Source organism: Mesocricetus auratus, unplaced genomic scaffold (assembly GCF_017639785.1).
Source record: "Mesocricetus auratus isolate SY011 unplaced genomic scaffold, BCM_Maur_2.0 Super-Scaffold_100006, whole genome shotgun sequence".
NCBI classification, from domain to species: Eukaryota; Metazoa; Chordata; class Mammalia; order Rodentia; family Cricetidae; genus Mesocricetus; species Mesocricetus auratus.
In genome coordinates, this window is record NW_024429190.1 from 7,239,745 (window position 1) to 7,262,956 (window position 23,212).

Genomic DNA, 23,212 nt, shown 5'->3' on the forward strand with positions numbered 1-23,212 from the left:
TCTATCCCTGGAATACAAATAGTCATCCTGTGCCCATAGCACAAAGAGGGATGCTCTCTCAGCCTGGACTCTTAGGGGAGTGCCTGGACCCTACCCTGAGTGAAATGACAGACTCTAGATATCCCCTATGTGGAAGGAATTGGCAATAGGGTGGGAGGGTGGGGGGGGAAAGGGGGTGCGGGAGGAGGGGAGGGAGAGGGAACTGGGATTGACATGTAAAACAAGCTATTTAAAATTAAAATAAAAAGTGATAACAATGAAAAAAATAAAATAAAATAAAAAAATAAGAATTTCCGACAGCCTCCAAAACAATACAGAGAAACCCTGTCTCGTAAAACCAAAAACACGTAGACCATTAAGCTACACCAAGCCATGTTGAATGTGGGACTCAGAGTGCCGTGTGCTGCATGTCCATGGGATGCCCCCGCTTTTGCCAGGAATTTTTAAAAAATCTTACTTAAAATATCAGTTCACAGACTGATACTCACACCCCAATGTGACTATCCTGAGGCGTTAGCTCTTAATGTCTGTTTGGAAAGCCATCAAATGTCCGTTTTTGTCTTCTTTTTCCAGAAGGAGTCTACAAGCTCAGGGCTGTTGTCCATGACGTTCATGGAGCTGATGTGGAGCTGGGACCTTATTACGTGGACATTGGCCGTGAGAACGTGTCTGTCTTCATGAACTCCAGCTCTATCCACGACGGCGAAGCTCTTTCCTTTGCCGACTCCCTCCCACAGCAGAAAGGTGAGACCTGAGCAGGAGATCTCTGGGGTGCGTGGAGATCTCTGGGGTGCGTGGAGATCTCTGGGGTGCGTGGAGATCTCTGGGGTGCGTGGAGATCTCTGGGGTGCGTGGAGATCTCTGGGGTGCGTGGAGATCTCTGGGGTGCGTGGAGATCTCTGGGGTGCGTGGAGATCTCTGGGGTGCGTGGAGATCTCTGGGGTGCGTGGAGATCTCTGGGGTGCGTGGAGATCTCTGGGGTGCGTGGAGATCTCTGGGGTGCGTGGAGATCTCTGGGGTGCGTGGAGATCTCTGGGGTGCGTGTAGCCTGACTCAGTTTTAGCTTCGCTGTCCAAGTTCCAGCCACCCTATTCAGTGTATAACAAAAGATACATGAAAGAAAGCTGAAGTGCCTGCAGAGGAGCGTGGCCATGGGACCGGGAGGTCCCCTAGACTGCGTGTCACCGTGGGTATCTGGGATACCACGTGAGGCAGAAGTTGGTACATACAGTGAGCTGTGATGAGCTGGTGTGGGGACATTCTGGCAGATGGCACAGCCATAGTCAATGGTATGCGGTGCTGGGCTCATAGTATGTCAGGGGCTCCCAACTCCTGCCTCCTCATGCTCGCCCACACCCACCTGTAGGCATCCATTCCCCTGCTGCCAGCTTGGTGGACGGTATCAAGAGCTCACAGTCCAGGAGGAGGCAGAAGAGCGACTGTAATTAAGGGCTCTGAAGTAAACAGCTGGGACACATTCTAGCAGAGCCAGAGCGGAGCAGGAAGACGCCAGAGTGTTCTGCTCCAGTAGATAGGCTTACAGGAAAAGGAGAAGGCAGTGAGAGATGCATCCTGAAGAACTCATTCTTGAGAATCTGGACTGTTTTACCACATGTGGACTGCATTTCCCACAGTCCTCCTGGGGGGAAGCTCTCTGACTAAGCATCACACGACACAGAGGAGGGCTTCTAAACCGCTAAGCAGAGCGCTGTAGACAGTCAGCGGACCATCCACACTGACTCGTCTATCAAAGCTTTGAGTACAGTGGGTGAGCACAGGCCACGCATGCTTTGAGTAAAGTGGGTTTTGTGCTAAGACTTAGAATTGGGTTACTGGAGTCTAAATCCCATGCTGAAGATCAATAATTGGACCCCCGTGTGCAAAATCATGACTTTTCTTTCCTCATGTGTTGTGACACAGGTTGTGACCAAGATTAAATTTTAGTCATTGTTAAGGAGGATGTGTTAATCTTGTTCATGGGGCACCTTTAAAATTTGAGTGTATGCTCCACATTTCAAATTTTATAAAATTAACAATGAGAAATTTTGGGGTGTGTGTGTGCTTAAGACAAGTGAATTAAAATTGACTTCTGTGTCTTCTCTTGTAGGCACAGTCGTGATGCACTGCTTCTCGTCTGTTTCTTCATACAATGTGTCCTTTATTTCTCAGACCCAAGTAGACAGCAGCCCGGCTTGGCTCGGTGTGACTGTGGGGTATCAGATGCAACGTGCGTCTCTGCTTTAATTCTAGATGTAGCTCTTCTGCCTTGGCAACTGACTGACTGCTGAAGTTTCTGCATTCAGCTCTGCCCAGGACCCATCCTAGACCCTCCAGCAGGCTCCTGTGCATGTACAGATTGTTCAGGGACTTTCCTAGAATCCATAGGCTCTGAGCTCCCACCCGAGTGTGGGAGACGAGGCACTATCATGTGGTCTCTGCTGCCCCTACCCCACCTCCATTCCATGCCTTCCAAAGGAGCTGGCCGTGTTGCCTTGTGAGTCATCACTGATGACGCTCAGACCTGAGTGCTTGGGCCCCACAGACCACTCAGAACCCACAGGCTCAGTGTTCATGGTTAGGTGGCAGGGGGGGGTGGGGGGGTTGGTGGCCTCCGAGTGGCTTCCAGCCCTTTGTGCTGATGGCCCCCTACCTCCCTCTCTTTGTCACAGCTGTGTCTATCTGCACCAACGGGACTGCGTTTGCTGCAGACACAGACATCACATTTGTGGCTGTTACCAAGGAAACTCTACCCCTGGAGTTCACATGGTATTTGGGAGATGACCCACCAGTGAGGACAACTTCCAGAAGCATCAGAAGAAGGCTGAGCATCCCTCAGTGGTCTGTCGATTTGTTCTTCAGAGCTGATGCAGCCAACAGTAGGGATAAAGACCACCCTGGCACTATCACAAAAGTCTTATTGGTGTTTACATTCCATCCAGCCCCTAAGCACTTCTGTGTGTTGAGCTTAACCATTAAAATGTAAAAGAAGAGGGGCTCACCTCCCCCAGGGAGCACTAAGAGGCACAGTGATCCTAAATTCAAATGTGTTCAGTGTTTGCCTCAGCCCTTAGTATAATCTAGATTGCCTTCCTTTAAACAAGGGCAGGGCATGCACCTCCTTTAGAGACAGGAACTAAATAATGAGAAAGGGAACTTCCCTCATTGGATAATGCCCACAGCTTAAGCTCCCAGCTCCCAGCTCCTGAAGTGATGTGGAGATTCTCACCAGCCCTGTGTTCTCCTCTTGCCTTGTTCCCATCCTCAGGTACCCTGTGATGGTCAAGGCCACCAGCAGGATCGGCAGTGTGCTCTCCGAGTCTCACCTCATCAGGGTACAGAAGAGAATCATAGCCAATCGGCTAGTGTCCACTGCCTCAGCCCTGGTAAAGGCCAATGTGTCCTTTGAGTGCAGGCTCAACTTTGGCACGGACGTGACCTACCTTTGGAACTTTGGAGATGGGACCACTGAGCTGGGCAGAAGTTTCTCCAGCCATGTCTACAGCAGGTAAGCCATACAGGCCAGGTGACAACTGTCTGCAGGTGGCACGTGGGGCTGCCTTCGGAAGGATTGGTGCTTAAAGCCACATAGCCACCCTCGCAGGTCACGCAGACGACAAATGTTGAATGGAAACAGGCCAGGCCTGCCTAGGCTCTGAAGAGCTTGCAGTCCAGGGAAAGGAGGCCAACAGAGGCCTTCACTCCTGGGGGTTCCATCAACAAGGAAGGTATGGGGTGCAGAGGGCATGACCCACACACATGGCTGGTAGACTGCAAAACCGTACTTGGGAATTTGCAAGTGACCGGAAGGGGAACCTCCAGCAGGGAGTTCCTAGAGGGGGAACCAACAGAGACCCAAAGCAAGGGCTGGAGTGGGAGAGGCCTGCAGTAGCAGGTGGGTGTGACTGGGAGAGAGAGAGGAGGTAGGTGGGGCAGATGAGACAGTAAGAGCTCTGAGGACACACTACAATGGGTCTCTGGGTCTGAAGGTAGAGTGTGAATATTACCCTGAATTCAACCCACTGGGAGGTCAACTTAGTCTACAGAGCGAGTTCCAGGACAGGCTCCAAAGCAACACAGACAAACCCTATCTTTAAAAAAAGAAAAATCAACTTCAGGAACAGTTTGCTTGGGTGTAGGGGCTCTGAGGACTAGATGATCACATGGTAGGGAAGGCATTGCAGCAGGAGCAGGAAGGAGGAAGCTGAGAGATGAGAGAGCCAACTCTTAAGTGTGGTGGAACTGTATACCATCAAAGCCCACCCCTAGTGACACACTTCCTCCAGCAAAGCCACACATCCATAACCTTCCCAAATAGCACCACCAAATGGGGACCAAGTGTTTAAACACAAGTGTCTATAGGGATGTTTCTCATTCAAACCACAAGTAGAAGAATTCAAAAGTTAAACCTCCTGGCAGCAGCGCCAGAAACCATTGCAAACTTCCCTAGACGCAGGCCCATGCCTATGGCCTCTTCTAACTTCCTTTAGTGGTCTATCAATAGCCAGAATTCATGACTTCTTCCTTGGAAATAGGTTCTTAGGTACAGAAGGAGTCAATCGAAAGTTCCTGAGGGATTTGCACATGGCTAGGCTGGTACCTAGAGCTCAGACTCCCAGATGCACTCTGTGGCTCCAGCAGCCCTCTGCAAACGGCAGAGTGTGTCTAGTGTCGTCTCCAGTGTTTGCCCTGGACCGTCCCACAGCCCAAGACCAGCATGCAGATCTCCTCCTCCTCCTCCTGCTGCTCCTGCTCCTGCTCCTTCTCCTCCTCCTCCTCCTCCTCCTCCTGCTCCTGCTCCTTCTCCTCCTCCTCTCCCTCCTTTTCCTCCTTCTCCTCATCTTCCTCCTCCTCCTCCTACTCCTCCTCATCTTCCTCCTTCTCTTCCTCTTCCTCATCTTCCTCCTCCTCATCTTCCTCCTCCTCATCTTCCTCCTTCTCCTTCTCCTCCTCCTCCTCCTCCTCATCTTCCTCCTCCTCATCTTCCTCCTCCTCATCTTCCTCCTCCTCCTCCTCCTCCTCTTCCTCCTCAGAGCACCTGCCTTTCTTCCTGGACCTCTAGGGTAGCAGGTGACATTCTCATGAGCTGCCTTATCCCCACAACCCTCCTACTTCTCTCCACAGCCAGGACCACTCTGCCCAGGGCTGCATGAAGGTGCAAGTTTAAAACCTATTCTGTTCCTTCCTCATGCCCCAAACCCTAGGGATTGTTCAAGAAATCTGACCCTAGAACCAGAAGATGTGCCAGCAAACCCAGAGTTCCAGTCAGGAATGTCCACCACAGGGAAAAGTTTGAGGCCCAGCCTTCGGGTGGCTCTGTGGTCAGCAGAGAACTGAGTCATATGGCTCCTGGGAGCAGTGTGCCATCTGCTGAGTGTGATGTTGCTTGGAGCACGTAACTACCAGCTGACTAACCCAGGCCTTTGCCCGCACAGCATGGTCAGCTCCACCAAGCGGACTGGCCTCCGTGGAGACCAGCTTCACGACCCAGGCCTCTTCTGTCCCTACTCTGGGGGTTCACTGCCATCAGATAGAATAACCACAGTCACAGGTGGTTATAAAGAGGGAACACGGGCCAGTGTACAGCAACCTTGATCTCTCCGTGTCTCTGCTTTCCACCCTTCCAGGGAGGGGGAATTTACAGTTGAAGTCCTCGCCTTCAATAATGTCAGCTCTGCCATCCTACGAAAGCAACTTTTCATCGTGCACGAGCCTTGCCAGCCACCCCCGGTGAAGAACATGGGGCCTAAGCAGGTGCAGGTAGGACCCGGCTTAAGAGATTCTCCCGCCTGCCTCCCTACAGGCTGCTTCCATATTGCGGAGCTCGCTGCAGAGTGAAGGAGGCTTTGTGAGTTTGTCCTGCAGCATGTAGCACAGAGGAGGCCCTGTGAGGGCTCTGAAGCTGCTCCCTGAGCAGGGAGAGCCTGGTGGCGTCTACTGGGAGAATAAGTCTTTTATCTACCTACATGACATTCAGCACAGCTTGCTTCAAGCAGCTTCCTTCCTTTTTCTTTCTCTTCTGATTACATACAGAATAATAACTTTTCAGTCAAAAGGAAAATTTGACACCAAAATGAAAAGAAATGTCCAATTATATGCCGAATACTAACCACAGAGTAGGGGGAAAGGCTGTCTTTTATTTCTTCCACTCCTTTGAGGGTTTTGATTTCAAGCAATGTTACTTTCAGGTCAAAGGTGTTCAGCCTGACCCTTGGGGATCAAAATCTGCTGCTGAGCCTTTGCCAAAACACTTTCCCTGGTGGATTAGCTGCCAGCCCCAAGCATCTCAGGTCCCAGCAGCCTCAGAGTGCAGTGGACTTCAAAGAGGGTATAGGGTTGCCCTGGGCAGGCTGCGGCCTTCAGGTGTCCATGTCCCTCAAGGCAAGACCTCTGGAGCTGTGAGGCCAGCATTCCATGGTGTCAGGCTGTTCTGCACTCTCTGTGGGAGGGAGGGACCAAACTCAAGGGATTCTATGGAAGGACCACTGCTCATGAGGCTCTGACCAGAATTCTTGCTCTGTTGTGCAGCCAATACTGTCCTTTGTTTGATCTTGTTTTATTTTAAGGAATATTTTGTTATTGTTGTTATCTTGTTTCATTTATTATCGTTTTATTTTGAGATTGGGCATCACTATTTAGCCCAGTCTGTCCTTGAGTTCTCTGTGCTTCCCAGGCTACCCCAGCACTCTCCGTTTTCCTTCCTCAGCTTCTAGTTTGCTGGAGTTACAGGCTCACACTCCCACACACAGATCTGCTGTTGTTTTGATTTACACGTTCCTTCAACTGATACACAGAAGCAAACACTGTGCAAATAAATGAGCTCAGTTTCTAATCTGAGTGTTTCTGTAAGATAAGGAAAACAATATTGATGACTCCATTTGTCTTTTATACTTCTTGTGTTTTCATAAAGTATAAAGAAAAAATGGCATTCTGTGAAATCCAGACAGCAGGAGATGTATGTATTTTAAATGTTTTTCTATTGCTTAAAATTATCATCATTTTAAAACAATGTGCATGTATGGATATGGCTCACACAGCTCAACAGAGGATGCCAGGTGCCCTGAGCTGGAGTTACAGGGGGATGTGAGTTGCCCACCATGGGTACTGGGAAGAAGGCTTAGTTCCCCTGCAAGAGCAGAAAACCACAGAGCCCTTTCTCTAGCTCCCTGCTATTGTTTTGTTATATGTGGGGAGAGAGTAAGAGAGAGAGAGTTTTAAATGTGTGTTTATCACAAAATTTGAATCATTGCATTATAGCATGAACACTGTCTCTTATTACATCATCTTGTCTATTAGTTTTAATGGTGGATCATATGTACAAATTCAACAGAATTTCCCAGAGTCCTCATTACTAAACTTTGACTGTTTCTAACTTTCTGTTACTACAAACAGCGTGTGGCCTTCTGTGCACACATCTTTAGCATGCAAAACTCGAGTGCACACATTTTCTTCATGTCCTTAGTGTTCCATGTTGCATGTGTGCGGAACAGAATGCTGTCTTGGGAAATTTATTTGTGTCACCCAGGTGATACTGTGCACCCCAGCTTGTCAGCATGCAGAGCCAGCTCCCACGCCAATGAAAATTGTATAGTTTTAATGCATTTCGTGACTTGGGATGTGTACATAAGGTCTGAAAATTGAGAGTATTACAATTTTCCCTGGCTCATGTAAATGTGGCAGCTTTGTCGCAAGTCCTATAATGAAATCAGGTGCAGAGTAGAAGCAATGGAAAGGGTTAAAGAGTAAATTAAATGGTTCCCAGTTGTAAGACCAGTATATTCTTTCTTCTGCTGTTTTTAACAGTCTAGTCTTTATATAATTTGTGTTTTCTTTACAATGAACTATATTTAAACTAAAACTTCAGATTAAATGTTCCAGTCAGTAGTCGGAGGAGGGCAGCCAGTACCTTCTTTTACCCTTAAATACATTCTATTAAAACGTTTCCATATATTATATTTTGATCATATTCTTTTCCTTCCCTCTTCTCCTTCCAGATCCACCCCAACTCTCCATCCATCCAACTTCATACTCTCTCCCTCAAAAACTAGAGAACAGCAAAAATTGAAACATGTAAACGAAGAGGATCAATAACAAAAAAGATACTAAAACAAAGCAAAAACCACACAAAAATATGGAGTCCGTTTTGTGTTGGCCAACTACTCCTGAGCACGTGGCTTGCCCTGGAGTGTGGCGTTATAAGGAGACAAAGGGGGACTAAAACGGGAGGATTAAACGGGATGGCAGGGTAAAAGAGGGACTATGTGGAGGGGCGGCTAACACAGCTGCTGAACTCTTAAGACCCCTGCTTCTCCAGAGTTTCCTCTTCTCCAATTATATGGAGCTGCCTCCAGGGGGAGCGCTTGCACCTAGCATTAGCCCCAGAGCAAGAGTCCCTGGCTGGACAGTCTCCCTCCCCAGGCTGGCTCACCTGGAGTGCCTTTCCACAGTCAGGGACAAATCCCAAAGCCAGGCCAGGGTGTTGAGCTAGCCCCAGAGGCAGGAGAAAGGGGCATAAAGAGCTTAGGAAGAACAGCACAGCCGTGAGTACCGTAAGAGATACACAAACAAATAACAGATCACAGTCGAATGACATTCCAATGCAGTCAAATCTAGTAACCTTTTCATTTGACGTTTCCCATTAGCTTCATGCTTGATAGGGCTTTTTCCCTGCTATTAGTATGTAAACATAAATACTTACTTTTCTGGTTTTATGTTTTTACTGTTTACTTTTGTCTGTAAAATAATTGTGCGGGTGCTGTCTAAGGTCCAGCCCCAGGCCCCATCCTGTGGTTTCACAAATGGTTGGGGATTCACAAGTGACACTGTCTAACAGCGTGCTGCACCTTCAGGCTTGGTGGACATTCACTGACACGACTTCTCATGCCAATTCCCAGATATGGAGGTCTCAGCCCCTGAGACTAGGGGTGACATTTGAAGCTGCAGTCCTCTGTAACATGCCCCAAGGGCTTCTCTACACCTGGAGCATTGTGGATGCTCGGGCGACTGCTGTCACCCTCCCTGCTGCTGTCAACACCCACAGGCAGACCATCATGCTCCCAGGCTACACCCTGGAGTGTGGGAACTACTCTGCCGTGGCCAAGGTGGGCTCACTCGCGGTTCCTCAAGCCCTGTCAAGCCAACCCTTTCACAAGCCCTGGGGGAAAACCTCTTCCACTAACGAAAGGGTTTTTGTTTCATTTTATTTTGACTTTTTTGTTTGTTTTAAAGGTGTGGTAGGATTTTAAGAGAGAGCTTTCATTGCAGCTGGATAAGTGTCTCCGTGCGGAAGAACATTTGCTGTACTGTGCAAGCAAGAGGAGCTGAGTTCAAAAGTAGAGACAACGCACACCTAGATAACTCCACATTTAGGCACACTTAGATATCAAAAGATGCACGCTCTTCCCTCCGGCCACGCCCTCACACGAACACGGCAGACTGCTACTGTAGTTGAGGGGAGGGCCGGTGCCGAGCATATAGATAGGTCCAGAGAGCATCTGCTTTGTTCCCGGGCGGTACCTCTTGTCTTGGTCTTCCAGGTTCAGATCAAGGGGAGCGTGGTGTACAGCAACTACTGTGTTGGCGTGGAGGTTCGACCCAGGGCTCCTGTCAGTGTGATCTCTGAAGGCACGCACATCTTCATCCCCAGGGCCACCACCACCCCCGTCGTCCTCAGAGGGTTCCAGTCCTATGACCCTGACAACCCGGGGGCTGCCCTCAGGTAAGGACAGAGAGCTTCGAGGACCCCAGGCTCCTGTTCTCCAAACTCTGGCTCAGGAACATTAGGAGAGTTGGCCTGGGAATTCTGCCAGCACAGCCTGAGACATTTCTGCGTAGCAGCTTTCTTTGGCTGAAGCGCTTGATTTGTTATCCAAGTGTAAGCCAATACAGGAGAGTAAAGAGGGAGTAGCTTTTTAAGGTGATGCTTAAAATGCCACTTTGGGATGCACGTTGTAAATGCTCCCCTTTCACAAGGACTCCTTAGTCAGATGCCCTTGCTGGGGGGTGGGGGCAGAGTGCCGCCTGAAGTGTGACTCTGCTCTGCAGTCCCAGGCTCTGGCCCCGACAGCCCAACCCAGCAGGTCTTTCCCAGGCTTCTGAAGTGGCCCTCTTCCCTCCAGCATGCATCCTCCACTCAGGCAGCCCTCCCCCAGCCTCAGACTGGCGTCCCCCACCCATCTGCTCTGTGTCGCCACCACCCTCGTGCCCCTTTCGGGTGCCTCACGGCACCCCGCCGCAAAGTCCGCCTCTTCCCACTGCCATTCCCCATCCTCTCTTCTTTAAACCGAGGTTAATTTTTTAAACAATACATGGTGACCACTGTTCCCCTCCTGCGTATCATCCCAAGTCGTCTCCCCTCCCCACATCCAACTCCGTGCCCCTGCCCTGTCTGTCTCTTAAACCAACAGGCAAATGGACCAGACCAAAAAATAAGGAAGGAAAAGCATAAGAAATGTGTATGCACACACACACACACACACACACACACACACACACCATAAAACCACAAAATTAGAAAACTATAAAAGCAAAAGCTCAGGTAGGTTAAAAAAATTCAAATCAATGTAAGAAAAAAAATCTTCCAAAAATACCATTGAATTCATTTTGTGTTGCCCATCGACTGCTGTCCTGTGTGGTTTGTATACACAGCGAGACTCCATGGGAGGAAACTAAATTTTCCTTTTTGAGCGTTTGTCAGTTGGGGATAGTTTCTTGAGGGTTCTTGTCCACTTCCCCCCCTTGGTGCTGGGACCCCAAGGAAACACGTCTTCTAGTCACTGGGACCAAAGCTTCCCTGAGCGGCTTTAGCATCCCTTTCTCTCACACTCTGCATCTCCCAGAGAAACCAACTCCTCACTTCCCCTGATTGCCTGGGTGGAGTCACTCGGGCCTCAGTGTGTGCCCATCTTCAGCCTCAGCCAATCCTCCAAGACAGGATGGAGTTTTAGAAAAAGTTAGACGCCCTCACTTCCCTGTTCTGACCTTCACCACATCCATTTGACTCAGGGGAAGTCTCTGTCCTGCCTGGAGCCAATCCAGGCTTATTCCTCTCACACGGCTGCTGTTCATTGCCCTCCTTCACTGAGTTCAGAACAGCAGGGCTCTCACTGGGTACATCCCTGGGCCCGGCACGTGTCCCTGTTCATCAGGCAGTAGAGAGGTCCCTTTGTTGTTGTCACCCCTGCCGGGATCCTGTGTGTTTGTCACACCAAGTGTGGGACTTGGTGCTTCTTTAGTGCAGTGAGGTGAGGGGTCCCCAGCCCTATTCTAGCTGTGCGCGTGCTGCAGACACACCTCTCTACTGGCTGTTCCTCACCCCCAAGTCAGACAGACCAACGCTGTGTCTCCATCATCTTCACACCATCTACTCTTAGTGCCTTAACACGAGAGCTAAGTGCCTCCTGCTGAATGTGCTTCTGGGCAGTAGGGAATCTTTTGGGGGAACCATGGGACAGTTTCTCCATACAGCATACGAACTGCTCTGGACACTGCCTTTTGTTGTGCCCCAGGGGTGCTTCTTCCAAGCAGAGGCTAAGAGGCTGCTACAATACCTGCCTCAGACTGCAGTGCCTCCTCAGACTGCAGTGCCTCCTCAGAATGCAGTGTCTCCTCAGAGTGTGCAGTGTCTCCTCAGAGTGCAGTGTCTCCTCAGAGTTTGCAGTGCCTCCTCAGAATGCAGTGTCTCCTCAGAGTGTGCAGTGTCTCCTCAGAGTGCAGTGTCTCCTCAGAGTGCAGTGTCTCCTCAGAGTGTTCAGTGTCTCTTCAGAGTGTTCAGAGTCTCTTCAGAGTGTGCAGTGTCTCCTCAGAATGCAGTGTCTCTTCAGAGTTTGCAGTGTCTCCTCAGAGTGCAGTGTCTCCTCAGAGTTTGCAGTGTCTCTCAGAGTGCAGTGCCTCCTCAGAGTGTGCAGTGTCTCCTCAGAGTGCAGTGTCTCCTCAGAATGCAGTGTCTTCAGAATGCAGTACCTGCAGTCTAAACACAGAAATGGCATTTTAAGGCTCAGCAGAAGTTCAGGTTTAAGTGACACTTCTGGAAGCAGGTTGTCATAATGAGGCTGGCCTACCTTGCCAGTGCGTTTCCTTACTGTTTCATGCCTGTTTAAGTATGTCTTCCGCTATGGGTTAAGATCTGCTCGAAGATGCGCTGATGCTGTCCCCCCATCCCACCCTGACGGTGCAGCCACCTTTGTGTTGTGGCTCAAGCAATTCGCATTTTACAGAAAGATGGTGAGACTGCAGGAGAATCATCTCAAGCTCACTGCTAGCTGCACTTAGGAGGAGAGGGAGTCACCATGCACAGGAGGGAAGGAGTGGCAGAAGTAGCTCCAGGACCACAGTGTGAGACACACATCAGCCGGAAGCAGCACTCTAGGTGGAGTTCAGTGGTCTTTGTGCTGATGAGTGGGAGAGAGGCCCAGCTCCCATGTCACTGAACTCCAAGAGTGAAGGGTATCATCTCTTCCCGGCCACATGTGCCTTTCACATACAGCGATGCTAACCGTGCCCCTCCAACGCCTTCTTCTATAGGTATCACTGGACTTGCACTGCAGCCAGCTCGCCAAGGTGGCCCTGCTTTGAGGACTCTACTCTCTACCAAGTGGACACTCAGGCTCCTTCCATTTCCTTCCCAGCAAAATGGCTCAGCGAGTGCTGTGACCAGTTCCTTGTGACACTGACTGTCTCCAGCAATGGACAGAACTCTTCTCGGGCCTTGATATTCCTGTCCACCCGTCCTGACCCAGCCTTCAGGTACCCGTGCCTGGTCATATGTAGCGGAGCACTCTAGCTGGTGGTGGCTGCTTGAAATGAGTCTGTGTTCATGGAGACCAGTGGAAAGTTAGGCCATGTGGGAACCACACCGTAGGAAGCAGCTGGTGGCCAGTGAGGGGCTGATGACGTGGATGGCTCTGCTGTCTCCTGGGCTAACAGTGACACATCAGTGACTCTGAAAGTGTTGTCAGTGGGTCCTTCCTGTTACAGCACCGGTCCCCAAGATGGAAGACCAGTGCTTGAGGTTGATGCTAGGAGGCGGCCAGGTGATCTGATTTCCAGACTCGGGAGCCTGTTAGGAATCACAGGACTAGAAGGCAGCCAGGTGATCTGATTTCCAGACTCAGGAGCCTGTTAGGAATCGCAGGACTAGAAGGCGGCCAGGTGATCTGATTTCCAGACCGGGGAGCCTGTTAGGAATCGCAGGACTAGAAGGCAGCCAGGTGATCTGATTTCCAGACTCAGGAGCCTGTTAGGAATCGCAGGACTAGAAGGCGGCCAGGTGATCTGATTTCCAGACCGGGGAGCCTGTTAGGAATCGCAGGACTAGAAGGCAGCCAAGTGATCTGATTTCCAGACTCAGGAGCCTGTTAGGAATCACAGGACTAGAAGGCGGCCAGGTGATCTGATTTCCAGACTCGGGAGCCTGTTAGGAATCGCAGGACTAGAAGGCGGCCAGGTGATCTGATTTCCAGACCGGGGAGCCTGTTAGGAATCACAGGACTAGAAGGCAGCCAGGTGATCTGATTTCCAGACTCGGGAGCCTGTTATGAATCGCAGGACTGAAGGGATGCAAGTGTAGGTCCTTTTGTGACACCTTGGAGCATGAGGGGTTACAAAGAAATGCTGGGAACAAAACCCATAGGCTCTTCATCACCAAAGTACCAGTGGTTACCAAGTACTCACCGTACATCCCCAGAGACCAAAGGCAGGTACCAGGACTTGAGCTGAGATGCCAGGATAGGCAAGGAGACAGAAATATCTGGGTTCCCCCTTCAGGGACTAGGTTATATGTGACTGAGCAGGGCCTGAATTCCAGGGGAACCGAATTTGAGGGTATGACTTATACATCCCTGAGAATGGCACACCTGGAATTTTCCACTTAATGTTTCAGGTGCTGGTTGCTGCAAGTAGCTGAAACCATGGGCAGCAGCTACTGCGTACACACAGGCACACACACAGGTACAGGGGTACACACAAGCACGTGACAGGCTGACTCCGTCGAGGAAGTGGCAGGCCTGTCTTGCCATGGTCCTTCTTGCCTCCTGCACTCGACGTTACATGGTGGAGTCATGGCTTGAGATGTGCCTTACGGTGACAGACACAGAGAACCCTGCACACCACTTAGCAAGCCCCCTCTGTACTCAGGCTCTTAAAGAGTCCTCAGGTCCTGTGAGAAAGGAATCCACATGCCAAAAACCCAGCATAGTCCCTCACACCAACTGATGATGTCCCAAAGAACCAGGGTTCATGGGATGTTCTCTGGGACTCAGCCCTGGCCAGCAAAGAGCCTGGAGACATTGTCAGGGTGTAGCTATAGTGACTCAGAAACGCGTGTATCGAGTGTGGGACTGCGCGAGGTATGGTCCCATCATAGGGCATGGGGCAGCTCATGACCCAATAGCTCTGGAGGGCAAGGCTGAGAACACAGGCTGTGATGACGAATTGGGCTGTCATGAAACAGAGCCAACGCAGATGGTTCAAACATGGCCAGCCCGAGAGAGTGCAGCCTAAGGATGCATGTGGGTGGTGCTTTCCTGCAACATCAAAGTGTTTGTCTGTTCCAGATTCGTCCACATCTCATGGGTCCACTTTAGGGACACCCGTGTAAACTGGAATGAGGAACTGTCTTTCAGAGCTGTGTGTGAAGACTGTGGCGATGTACCAGACCTCACGTACTCCTGGGATCTCTTCCTAGTCAATGCGACAGAAAAGACTACGGTGGAAGGTATCATGGCTACCCTTTTTCTGATAAATAAAAAAGCTTGGGGTCGTCCTGTGGTTGCTGAACCATTGCATCTGACCTACCCACAGCAGGGACTTCATCTCACTGCCGCCCTCCAGACACCTAGTGACAGTCCAAAACTGGGTTCTAACACATGTGCTATAAGGAGGTTGAGCCCAGACTCACTTGGACAATTTTATTGGTTGGGAATCACAGGAAGCCACTGCAAAGGATCTGTGATGAACCTCACCGTCCAGAGAGCTGTGGCCCTGGAAACTGACATATGTGTTGTGTCCATGCTCCACTTTCCCGGCATACATCTCCTAAAATCCTTGGACTCTTCTGTGATCATGCTTTTTTATGCTAATGAGCCAACAGGCGGCTAGCAGCCCCTGAGTATCTTTGAGACGAGGCCTGGCCATCCCAAACACTAGGGGTGGATGACGGTGATCAAATTTGTCACTTTAAATGGGACGTTGAGGCACACTGAGTGTGGGAACAGTTTTTTCAAGTCCCAATGAAGATGGCCACGGATTAAGGGCTCCTGAAATGACATCAGTGGTCTCTCAGTGTTTACACCCCAGGGCAGGGCTTAATTTCAAACTGGTTGTGTCGGTGGGTAGGAGAGCTCAGGGTGTGGACCAGCAGTCACTCAGGGATGGGAGGCATTCCTGGGAGGGAGGGAGGAAGGGAGGGAGGAAGGGAGGGAGGGAGGGAGGGAGGAAAGGAGGGAGGGAGGGAGGGAAGGAGGGAGGGAGGGAGGGAGGGAGGAAGGGAGGGAGGAAGGGAGGGAGGGAGGGAGGGAAGGAGGGAGGGAGGGAGGGAGGGGAGGAAGGGAGGGAGGGAGGGAGGGAGGGAAGGAGGGAGGGAGGGAGGGAAGGAGGGAGGGAGGGAGGAAGGGAGGGAGGAAGGGAGGGAGGGAGGGAGGGAGGCAGGGAGGGGAGGGAGGGGGGCAGGGAGGGGGGTTCTGTGGTCTCGGGTTTCACCTTTGCCTGGGCTGAAAAGGTGAGCATGTTCTGATCCCCCACCACACATACACACACCCGTGTTCATCCTCTCTCATGCTACTCCACGGAATAGCGGGTGCTGAGGAGCGCGGCGGAGTGCCAGCCAGTGACACAGAAGACCTGGGTCTCGGTGCTGGGCCTCCAGCTCTGCCCACTGGCTGCCTGCCATGTTTTCTTTAGTCCTTTTGTGGCTTTAGAAAACCTTTTAAAGCAGAGCTTGGAGTGCAGTCCCTCCCCGCCCCCAACACAACAGGGACATCCAGTGGGCTTGTGCCCCGCATCGCAGGAGACGGGGTCCTGAGTTTAGACCTTCATGAATCAAAGCCCAAAGCATGGCAGCACACTGGCCATGACAACAGTTGAGTTTCAACAAGGCCAGCACTGTCTGAGGCACTTGTGTCTCAGAGAACTCTGAATAGGGTTCCTGTCACCCCCTCTTACAGCGGTTCACGGAACACAGGAAAACAAACGCACTGTCGGGGCACCACGGAGGAGAGGCAGAGAGGTCTATCCCGGTCAAAAACAAAAGCTTCCTTTTAAGAAAGTTATTTCTGTCTGTGAATTTTTTTGTCATTGCTCCTTTATCATAATTCTTAGTGAGGCTTCTTAGAACTATTTACTGAATCCTTGTCAGGGAGGGGAATGATGACTGGGAGAAATTCCTTCCAGAATACAGTGCCATTCACTCACACGGTGGTTCGTAGAACCTGGTAGGGCAGCCCTCTAGTCTGCATGCAGACTGGAAAGAGCAAGTTCCAGGGAGGGATTGGGAGATCCTTTTCCCACTAGTACAGGTTTAGGTCGTGTTTTGGCTTCACAGAGCCAGGCCAGAGCCATGTGCCAGGGTCTGAGTATCAGGTTTCCATGCCAGGATCCTTTAAAGTAGCATAGTGTTTCCCGGGAAAATGTGAGCAAGTGTTCATTCACCCCAGACAGGGCACCAAGGCAGACCAATGACTAGTAGTCTACTCAAGTCAGGGACATCACTGAAGGGTCAGTGACAGGAGCAAACAGATGTGTTGCCCCAAAGCCCTCCACAGTAGGATGACTCATGAAAGTTGCCACACTGAAATTCCACCCTAAACACTCCAGTGCCCACCCCAGGCCACCCGCAATCAGAAGAAATGGCTGGAATCTCAGGTGAGAGTCCTGTGGCCATCTCCCTGCTTCTACTAGGGAGCTTTGCAGCCAAGTCCCCACTTTCTGTGTTGTCCTGCTTCTTGTGTTTCCATGACTCAGCCCTCAGCCCTGTAATGGCCGTGGTCACTCCAAGCTCACAGAGACTACCCTTACCCCCAAGTAGACATGCTTATGTAACCTGTGTATGTTTTTAAGGTGTGTGGTGTGTGTGTGTGTGTGTGTGTGTGTGTGTGTGTGTGTGTAGTAGGGATGGGTGTGTGGTGTGTGTGTCTGTGTATGTGGTATGTGTGTGTATGTAGTGTATGTCTGTGTGTATGTGTGTCTGTGTGTTTGTGTGGTATTGAATGGGGGTACCACAGTGCATATTGAATATTAGTCACCAATACAAAACTTCTGGATATCAGGTTAAGGTCACCAAACTTCAGAAGCAAGCACCTTTACCAGCTGAGCCTTCTCGAACTGGCCCCATAGCCTGTATATTTTTAAAAGATGGATATTTTGTATTTTCAGTGTGGAATTTTAACCCTGTCATCTGTGTTTAAGTCCCCTTCTGCAGCACTGTGGGGCTGCTGGGCTCTTCGGCATTTGGCGCCCTTCTGAAGTTGCCTCAGTCAGGCCTGCAGTCAAACTCCAGAGGATCCCTGGCACTGCACTCACCACAGCAGTCACCCGTGCCCCCAAGCTGGACAGCTCTTCCCAACCTGGGAAGCACTTCCACGGAGTCCACAGCAGCTGACCCCCACATTCCTATGGCGGACCCCCTGGCAGGCTCAGGGGAACTCATGGAGGACTATGGCTCACTGAGTCCAGCACCAGATTCCCTGGAAGAGCAAGCTTTGATGATGAGTACCCCAGAGGGAAGCTGGCCCCCTTCCAGCTCCTCCCCTGCCTTTGATGGTAAGAGCTACCCTTTCAACACACTGTTCCTTGTGCTTAGGCCCCTGGGAAGGGGTGAACCAAATGGGACAGGCTGAAGTCACTCCTACCTTTGTCCTGAGTCCAAGAGCACTGTTCATAATACAGAGCCCAGCTTCAACCTCAGGGCAATAAAACAGGATTTTGTTTTTGCTGTTTTGAGGCAGGTTCTAATGTAGCCCAGGCCTCCAATTCCTTATGCAGCTAAGCTTGAATTCCTGACCCTCCTGTCTTCACTGTTCAAGCACTGGCATTTTAGTATGTGTCACTATGGCCAGCTTGGAGATATTTATTCTTGACCCAAATATGAGTGACAGTGGTCTAGGGACATAGGTAAATATTGCCCTTAGTAATGTATTCCACAGCAGAAGTGGTTACATGATATTTGATTAGCTATACAACAAAGAAAGTTGTATCAAATACATTTTATATGGGGGAACCACCAATTGGTGGCTTACAGTCACGTGGGGGAGAGTCGTATAGGTTTTGGACTGATAACATTTTAGGGGTGGTCTGGTAGCAAATAGCCCTCTGCTAAGACTATTTTACAAATAGTCAAAACGATGTTTAGTCTGCCATGGGAGTGAATAATGATGACAGTTTAAGGCCACTAAAAATGGTTTGGATACTTTGGTTCTGATCTGCAAACTCTGCAGGATCATGATGTTCTATTCCTTCAGCCTTGCAGGATTTCGGTGTGAGGGGCTTTAGTCTGCAACCTTCAGCTCTCCCTTCAAACAAAATGTCATTTTCCCCTCTTGTATAGATTTTGAAGCCTATTATAGTGACATCCAAGAAGATGTGCCATCCCAAGGAAGACAGCCAGGTAACCACTTTTATGTCTGTCCCCCTGCAGAAGAGCCCTCACCCAGGTTCGCCGTGCACCAGCCCTCCTGGGTGCTTCCTGTCTGTCCCTTCCGTCAAGGCCACCAATGACCCCCCCAGAGAATTTCCAAATGGATACTGTGAGCCCCTCTCCACAGCACAGACCTCACTCCCGGCTGACTTACTGCTTTTGCCTCTACCCCCAAATTCCCAGTGGTCTCAGGCCCAACAGCAGGCAGTCCAGACCCGAGGTGCTGGCATGCTGACCATCGGCTAGCAGGCCTCCCTCGGTGCCCTGCCCACCTTGCCTTCTTCCTCAGCCTCCTCCTTGGGGATTCCCTCTCCTTCCACACTTCGAAATCTCCCTCAGCACTGCGGTGACCCCCATCAGTTCACTGTTCCCACCCCTATCTCTTCTAAGCAGGTGGCTTCCAGACGAATGATGTCGTTCTGTGTCTGTCTCGTACACACCTGTCATCTTCACAAAAAGCTTCATGCTAGTTCATTCTTGTGCCCCCAGAACCGTGTGAACATGGGATGATCAACGTGTCATGTAAATAGGTTGTGTGATCAGTAGGCGATCTATGTTTCTGAGGAACAGACAGATGAGGATCGGACGCTGGCTCTACCTGTCTAGTGAACAGAGGGTTAATTGGAGCATTGCTGTGTCTACCAAATGAATGGGCAGGAGATTCATTTGTTGACAGAACAGAGTGGTTGATTTATCTTTTGAGAGATTAAGTGGCTGAGTTCTGTTGGTCCTCTGATTCACTACAGTGCCTTCTTCAACTGCCCCTGACTTAGGGCTTCCCCAGCTCCTCTCGTCCCCTCCTGTGTGCCTTACTTCTTTCTATGAGATGCTCTTCATAGGAGGAAGATTAGAGAGGCTGGAAAAACAAAGTGTGCTATGGTCACAGGTCCTAGGGACAGACATGTGGCCCACCACTCAGGGCCTTGAAAGAGAGCCTGACAGAACCATGAGGCCCAGCTTCACTAGGGTTTCAAAGAGAGGAACAAGTTAGGCGATATGTCCTTCAGGATCTGGCCATCTGAGTGATTCCGGTGGGCTGTGGACAGAGGAGGTGATGTCATGCACAGCATTGGTACCTAATCACCTGGCACCTGGCTCTGGGACAAGTAAGCAGGGGACTGTTGCCCAGAGTGCACAGAAGGATGGGGTAGGGGGTGCTGGCCACAGATCAAGTAGATCTACTCATGACTAGGCCCTTGCTATCACTAGGTATTGGCTAGGACACAATGGGTGGCCTCTTTCTAGCCAGAAAGGGGGCCTTTGCTGTGGTTTGGTCTATTTGTAGGATACTGAGACATGATTGCATTGGCTGGCTTTCTTGTCACTGGTTTTGCCTCATGGTTTCCCAGGGTTTGGGTTACAGTCACTTGGCTCCAAGTTCCTGGTAGAAAGTCATGTCAGTGGGAATGTGTATAAAGGGGGTTTTCTCCATGGTAGACAGAAAGCAGACCAAACAGGAAGGGGCTAGGGACAGCACACTGCCAAGCACCCACCCCCTGTAAGCTTTTCACACCTAGGTTCTACCTTCCAAGCTTTCCAGAACCTCCAAAAATGGCCCCACCAGCTGGGGGCCATCCATTTAACATGGGCCTGTGAGGATAACCACATATTCAAGCCATAAGAATTGTACAGGAAAATTACAATTTATAATACATAACAGCTCTGTTCCGGGGGTCCTGCTTGTGCATGGCAGGCATCAACTCAGTAATAGCAAACGGACAAATAGACACTATCTTCTGTGCATAACGTGACTTCCTCACAGGAGTCATCCCAGTTCCTCGAGGAGTTTTGGTATGGTGTCTTGTTTCTGTGGTCGTCCTGGAAGTCTTCAGTCGGCCTAGCACTGTCCCACGCCATTCCTCCCTGGACTACACAGTGGATTTCTGCCTCTGTGCCGGCCGCCTACAGTCACATCTCTACACAGCAGCCAGGAAGTTTCTCAGACACAAAGCAGATGGTCTGTTTCCTCTGGCCACTGGTGGCTTCCTGCCATTTTCAAGACAAAGGTTTCTATCGGTGGCCACAGGAATGTCTCAGCCTCATTGCCCACCTTCTGGGCCCCATTGTCTGTCTTCAGCCACCACAGAGGACCATTCCTACAATTGGCTTCCACTCAAGCAGATCCTTTCCCTGAATCCCTTCCCACTGCTCCAGCAGAACCCCCACCCCACAACAGAAGCCCCCATCTGTCCCCACACTTGTACCTGCTGTACTTTTCCTGTCATTTATCATTACCTAACTTTACATTGGGAAGTTCCAGATCACAAGGTAGAAGGGAAGCGGGAAGGAAGGCGAGGGAGGAGGGAGGGGGAAGGAAAAGGTCAAGGAGGGAAGAAAGGGAAAATACAGAAAGGAGCTATTAGGAGGTTGATTATAAGACACTAAGGCACAGCTCTTGAATAGGCACACTTACTAAAGACATTGTTTTAGATGTACCATATCTGACAACCACAGAAATTGGTATTAGCATCAACCTTGAAGCATTCATGCTTCACAAGACTGTGACCTTTCCTTTTTTCTCCTGTGACATGATTTATCTTCCTAGGGACCAACTTCCATGAATCAGGACCAAGCATGGTTGCTGAGGAGAGTGCCAGCGATGGGGACAGACTACTGGGCCCTTCCCTCCACACAGGCAGAGCAAAGTCGGCTCTCATGATAGACTGGCCCAAGACCCTGGTCAGCCGAGCTGTATTCCACGGCTACACCTCCTCAGGTGTGAACATGTTCCTTGCTCCCTGGGTTCACAGCCATTTCAGAAGAGTTTGGGAACCAGCCCCCAAGTTCTCCCTAGTCTTTTGTCTTAATGAATGAATGGAGCCAGCCATCCAGCCTTTTCTGTTCATGTTTGTCCTTCTATGGACCACAATCCATAGATCCTTCTCCAAGGATGAAGCTAGCTGCTGTCCCCTAGGAGTCCCCAGCTGCAGATCAGCAGGGAACTTCAGGTTCTGGGCGACACCCCATCATGTGTCATCTGCCTGTCTCTAAGACCGTGTGTAGAGCAGATGATCCATTTACATGGATGGATCAAGTAAAGCTGGCCCTGTGGGGAAAAGGAATTTTTTACCTGTCTCCCCCAGCACAGGCATGTTGGTGGGTCACTGCCTTTCTGAGTACTACATGTGTGAAGGTCACCCCCATAAGCCTGTAGGTTTCATACTACTTTTAGGGGATTTTCTCCTTGCTCTCTCTAATCACCTGTCTTGTGTCTTAGATCTCTCCCAATTTTGAAGAAGGCTAAGCAGGCTGGTTCAGCTGACTCTCGTAGGGGAAGAGTTAAAATTTTTTTATAACTGGGCTGGAGAGATGGCTCAGAGGTTAAGAGCACTGTGCTTTTGCAGAGATCCTGAGTTCAACTCCCAGAAACCAAATGATGGCTCACAACCCTGTCTAATGAGATCTGGTTCCCTCTTCTGGCATGCAAGCATGCATACATTCAGGCAGACTCCTGTATACATAATAAATAAACCTTTAAAAAATTTTCATAACCAAAATTCTACAAAAACTCATTATGTCAATGACACTTTAACAGATAAGTCAAATTTATAAAATAAAAACTCAGACACTGAGCTTATTGTTAATGTACAAGATGAGATATCAGGATTCTCTTGTTGCTAGGGAAATCTACCTCATTTCTGAGCTGAGGGTGACTGGTCCACCTCCATACTGCTTCTGTTGGGTGAGGATGGCCTGTAGATAGGAATTTGGGCTCTTCAAAGAAGGCTGGTAACCCCCAGACAAGTGTCCTTCCCAAGTATGAACAGAGCGTGTATCTTAGGGTCTCTATTGCTGTGAAGAGACACCATGACCACAGCAATTCTCATAAAGGAAAACATTTAATTGGGACTGGCTTACAGTCCATATACTCATGGTGGAAATCATGGTGGCATTTAGGTAGACATGGTGCTGGAAAGGTAGCTTGAGAGTTTCATCTTGATCCACAGGTAGCAGAAAGAGACTGTGTCCCATACTGTGTGTAGCTTCAGCATATGAGGCCTCAAAGTCTACCCCCATAGCGACACACTTCCTCCAACAAGGCCACACACACCTGCTCTAACAAGGCTATACCTCCTAATAGTGCCATTCCCACATGCATCTATGGGGACCATAACTTATCCAAACCACCACAACATATAGCCAGGGTATTATTTACTCACACCCTTGGGTCAAGGGTGGGGCTCACTCCTGGTAGCCCACTGACTGCCATTTTCACGTGGACACTTCCTCTTTTATAGGTATTGTGGGACCAGCTGTGACAATAAAACCATTCTCACTGAGCAAAGGTGAGATGTATGTCTTACAGGCTTCCACAGGTAAGTTGAAGTACAGGTTGGATCTGGTGTGGAGAACCATGAAGGCTTTGGCCATCATATTTTTTCCTAAAAATAGCAGTGACTCTCCCCTGAAACCGCTTGCTCTGGGCCTCACCTCTCCCTTCTCTCCTGCTGCCATATCCCATTTTTTGTTATTCACATTAGTCGCTATGATGTTCTTTTTCCTTATGGAATCAGGTGCATGTTTAGAACAGGCCAAACAACAATCAGTTACTGTCCTTCTTGTATATTTGATTTTGATTTTGTACCC

General features: G+C 50.0%; 1 protein-coding gene across 1 annotated transcript in view; it reads left to right on the forward strand.

Moving 5' to 3' along the window:
* The window catches only part of Pkd1l1 (polycystin 1 like 1, transient receptor potential channel interacting), a 131,689-nt gene that overhangs the window by 24,544 nt on the left and 83,933 nt on the right, over positions 1 to 23,212 (forward strand). The window contains exons 9-21 of the mRNA XM_040746627.1: positions 574 to 744; positions 2,108 to 2,227; positions 2,670 to 2,838; positions 3,266 to 3,505; positions 5,625 to 5,757; positions 8,892 to 9,098; positions 9,534 to 9,715; positions 12,520 to 12,741; positions 14,550 to 14,710; positions 17,398 to 17,751; positions 18,536 to 18,595; positions 21,171 to 21,341; positions 22,864 to 22,941. Of these exons, the coding sequence (XP_040602561.1) occupies positions 574 to 744; positions 2,108 to 2,227; positions 2,670 to 2,838; positions 3,266 to 3,505; positions 5,625 to 5,757; positions 8,892 to 9,098; positions 9,534 to 9,715; positions 12,520 to 12,741; positions 14,550 to 14,710; positions 17,398 to 17,751; positions 18,536 to 18,595; positions 21,171 to 21,341; positions 22,864 to 22,941 (2,268 nt within the window). The remainder of the gene's footprint in view (positions 1 to 573; positions 745 to 2,107; positions 2,228 to 2,669; positions 2,839 to 3,265; positions 3,506 to 5,624; positions 5,758 to 8,891; positions 9,099 to 9,533; positions 9,716 to 12,519; positions 12,742 to 14,549; positions 14,711 to 17,397; positions 17,752 to 18,535; positions 18,596 to 21,170; positions 21,342 to 22,863; positions 22,942 to 23,212) is intronic.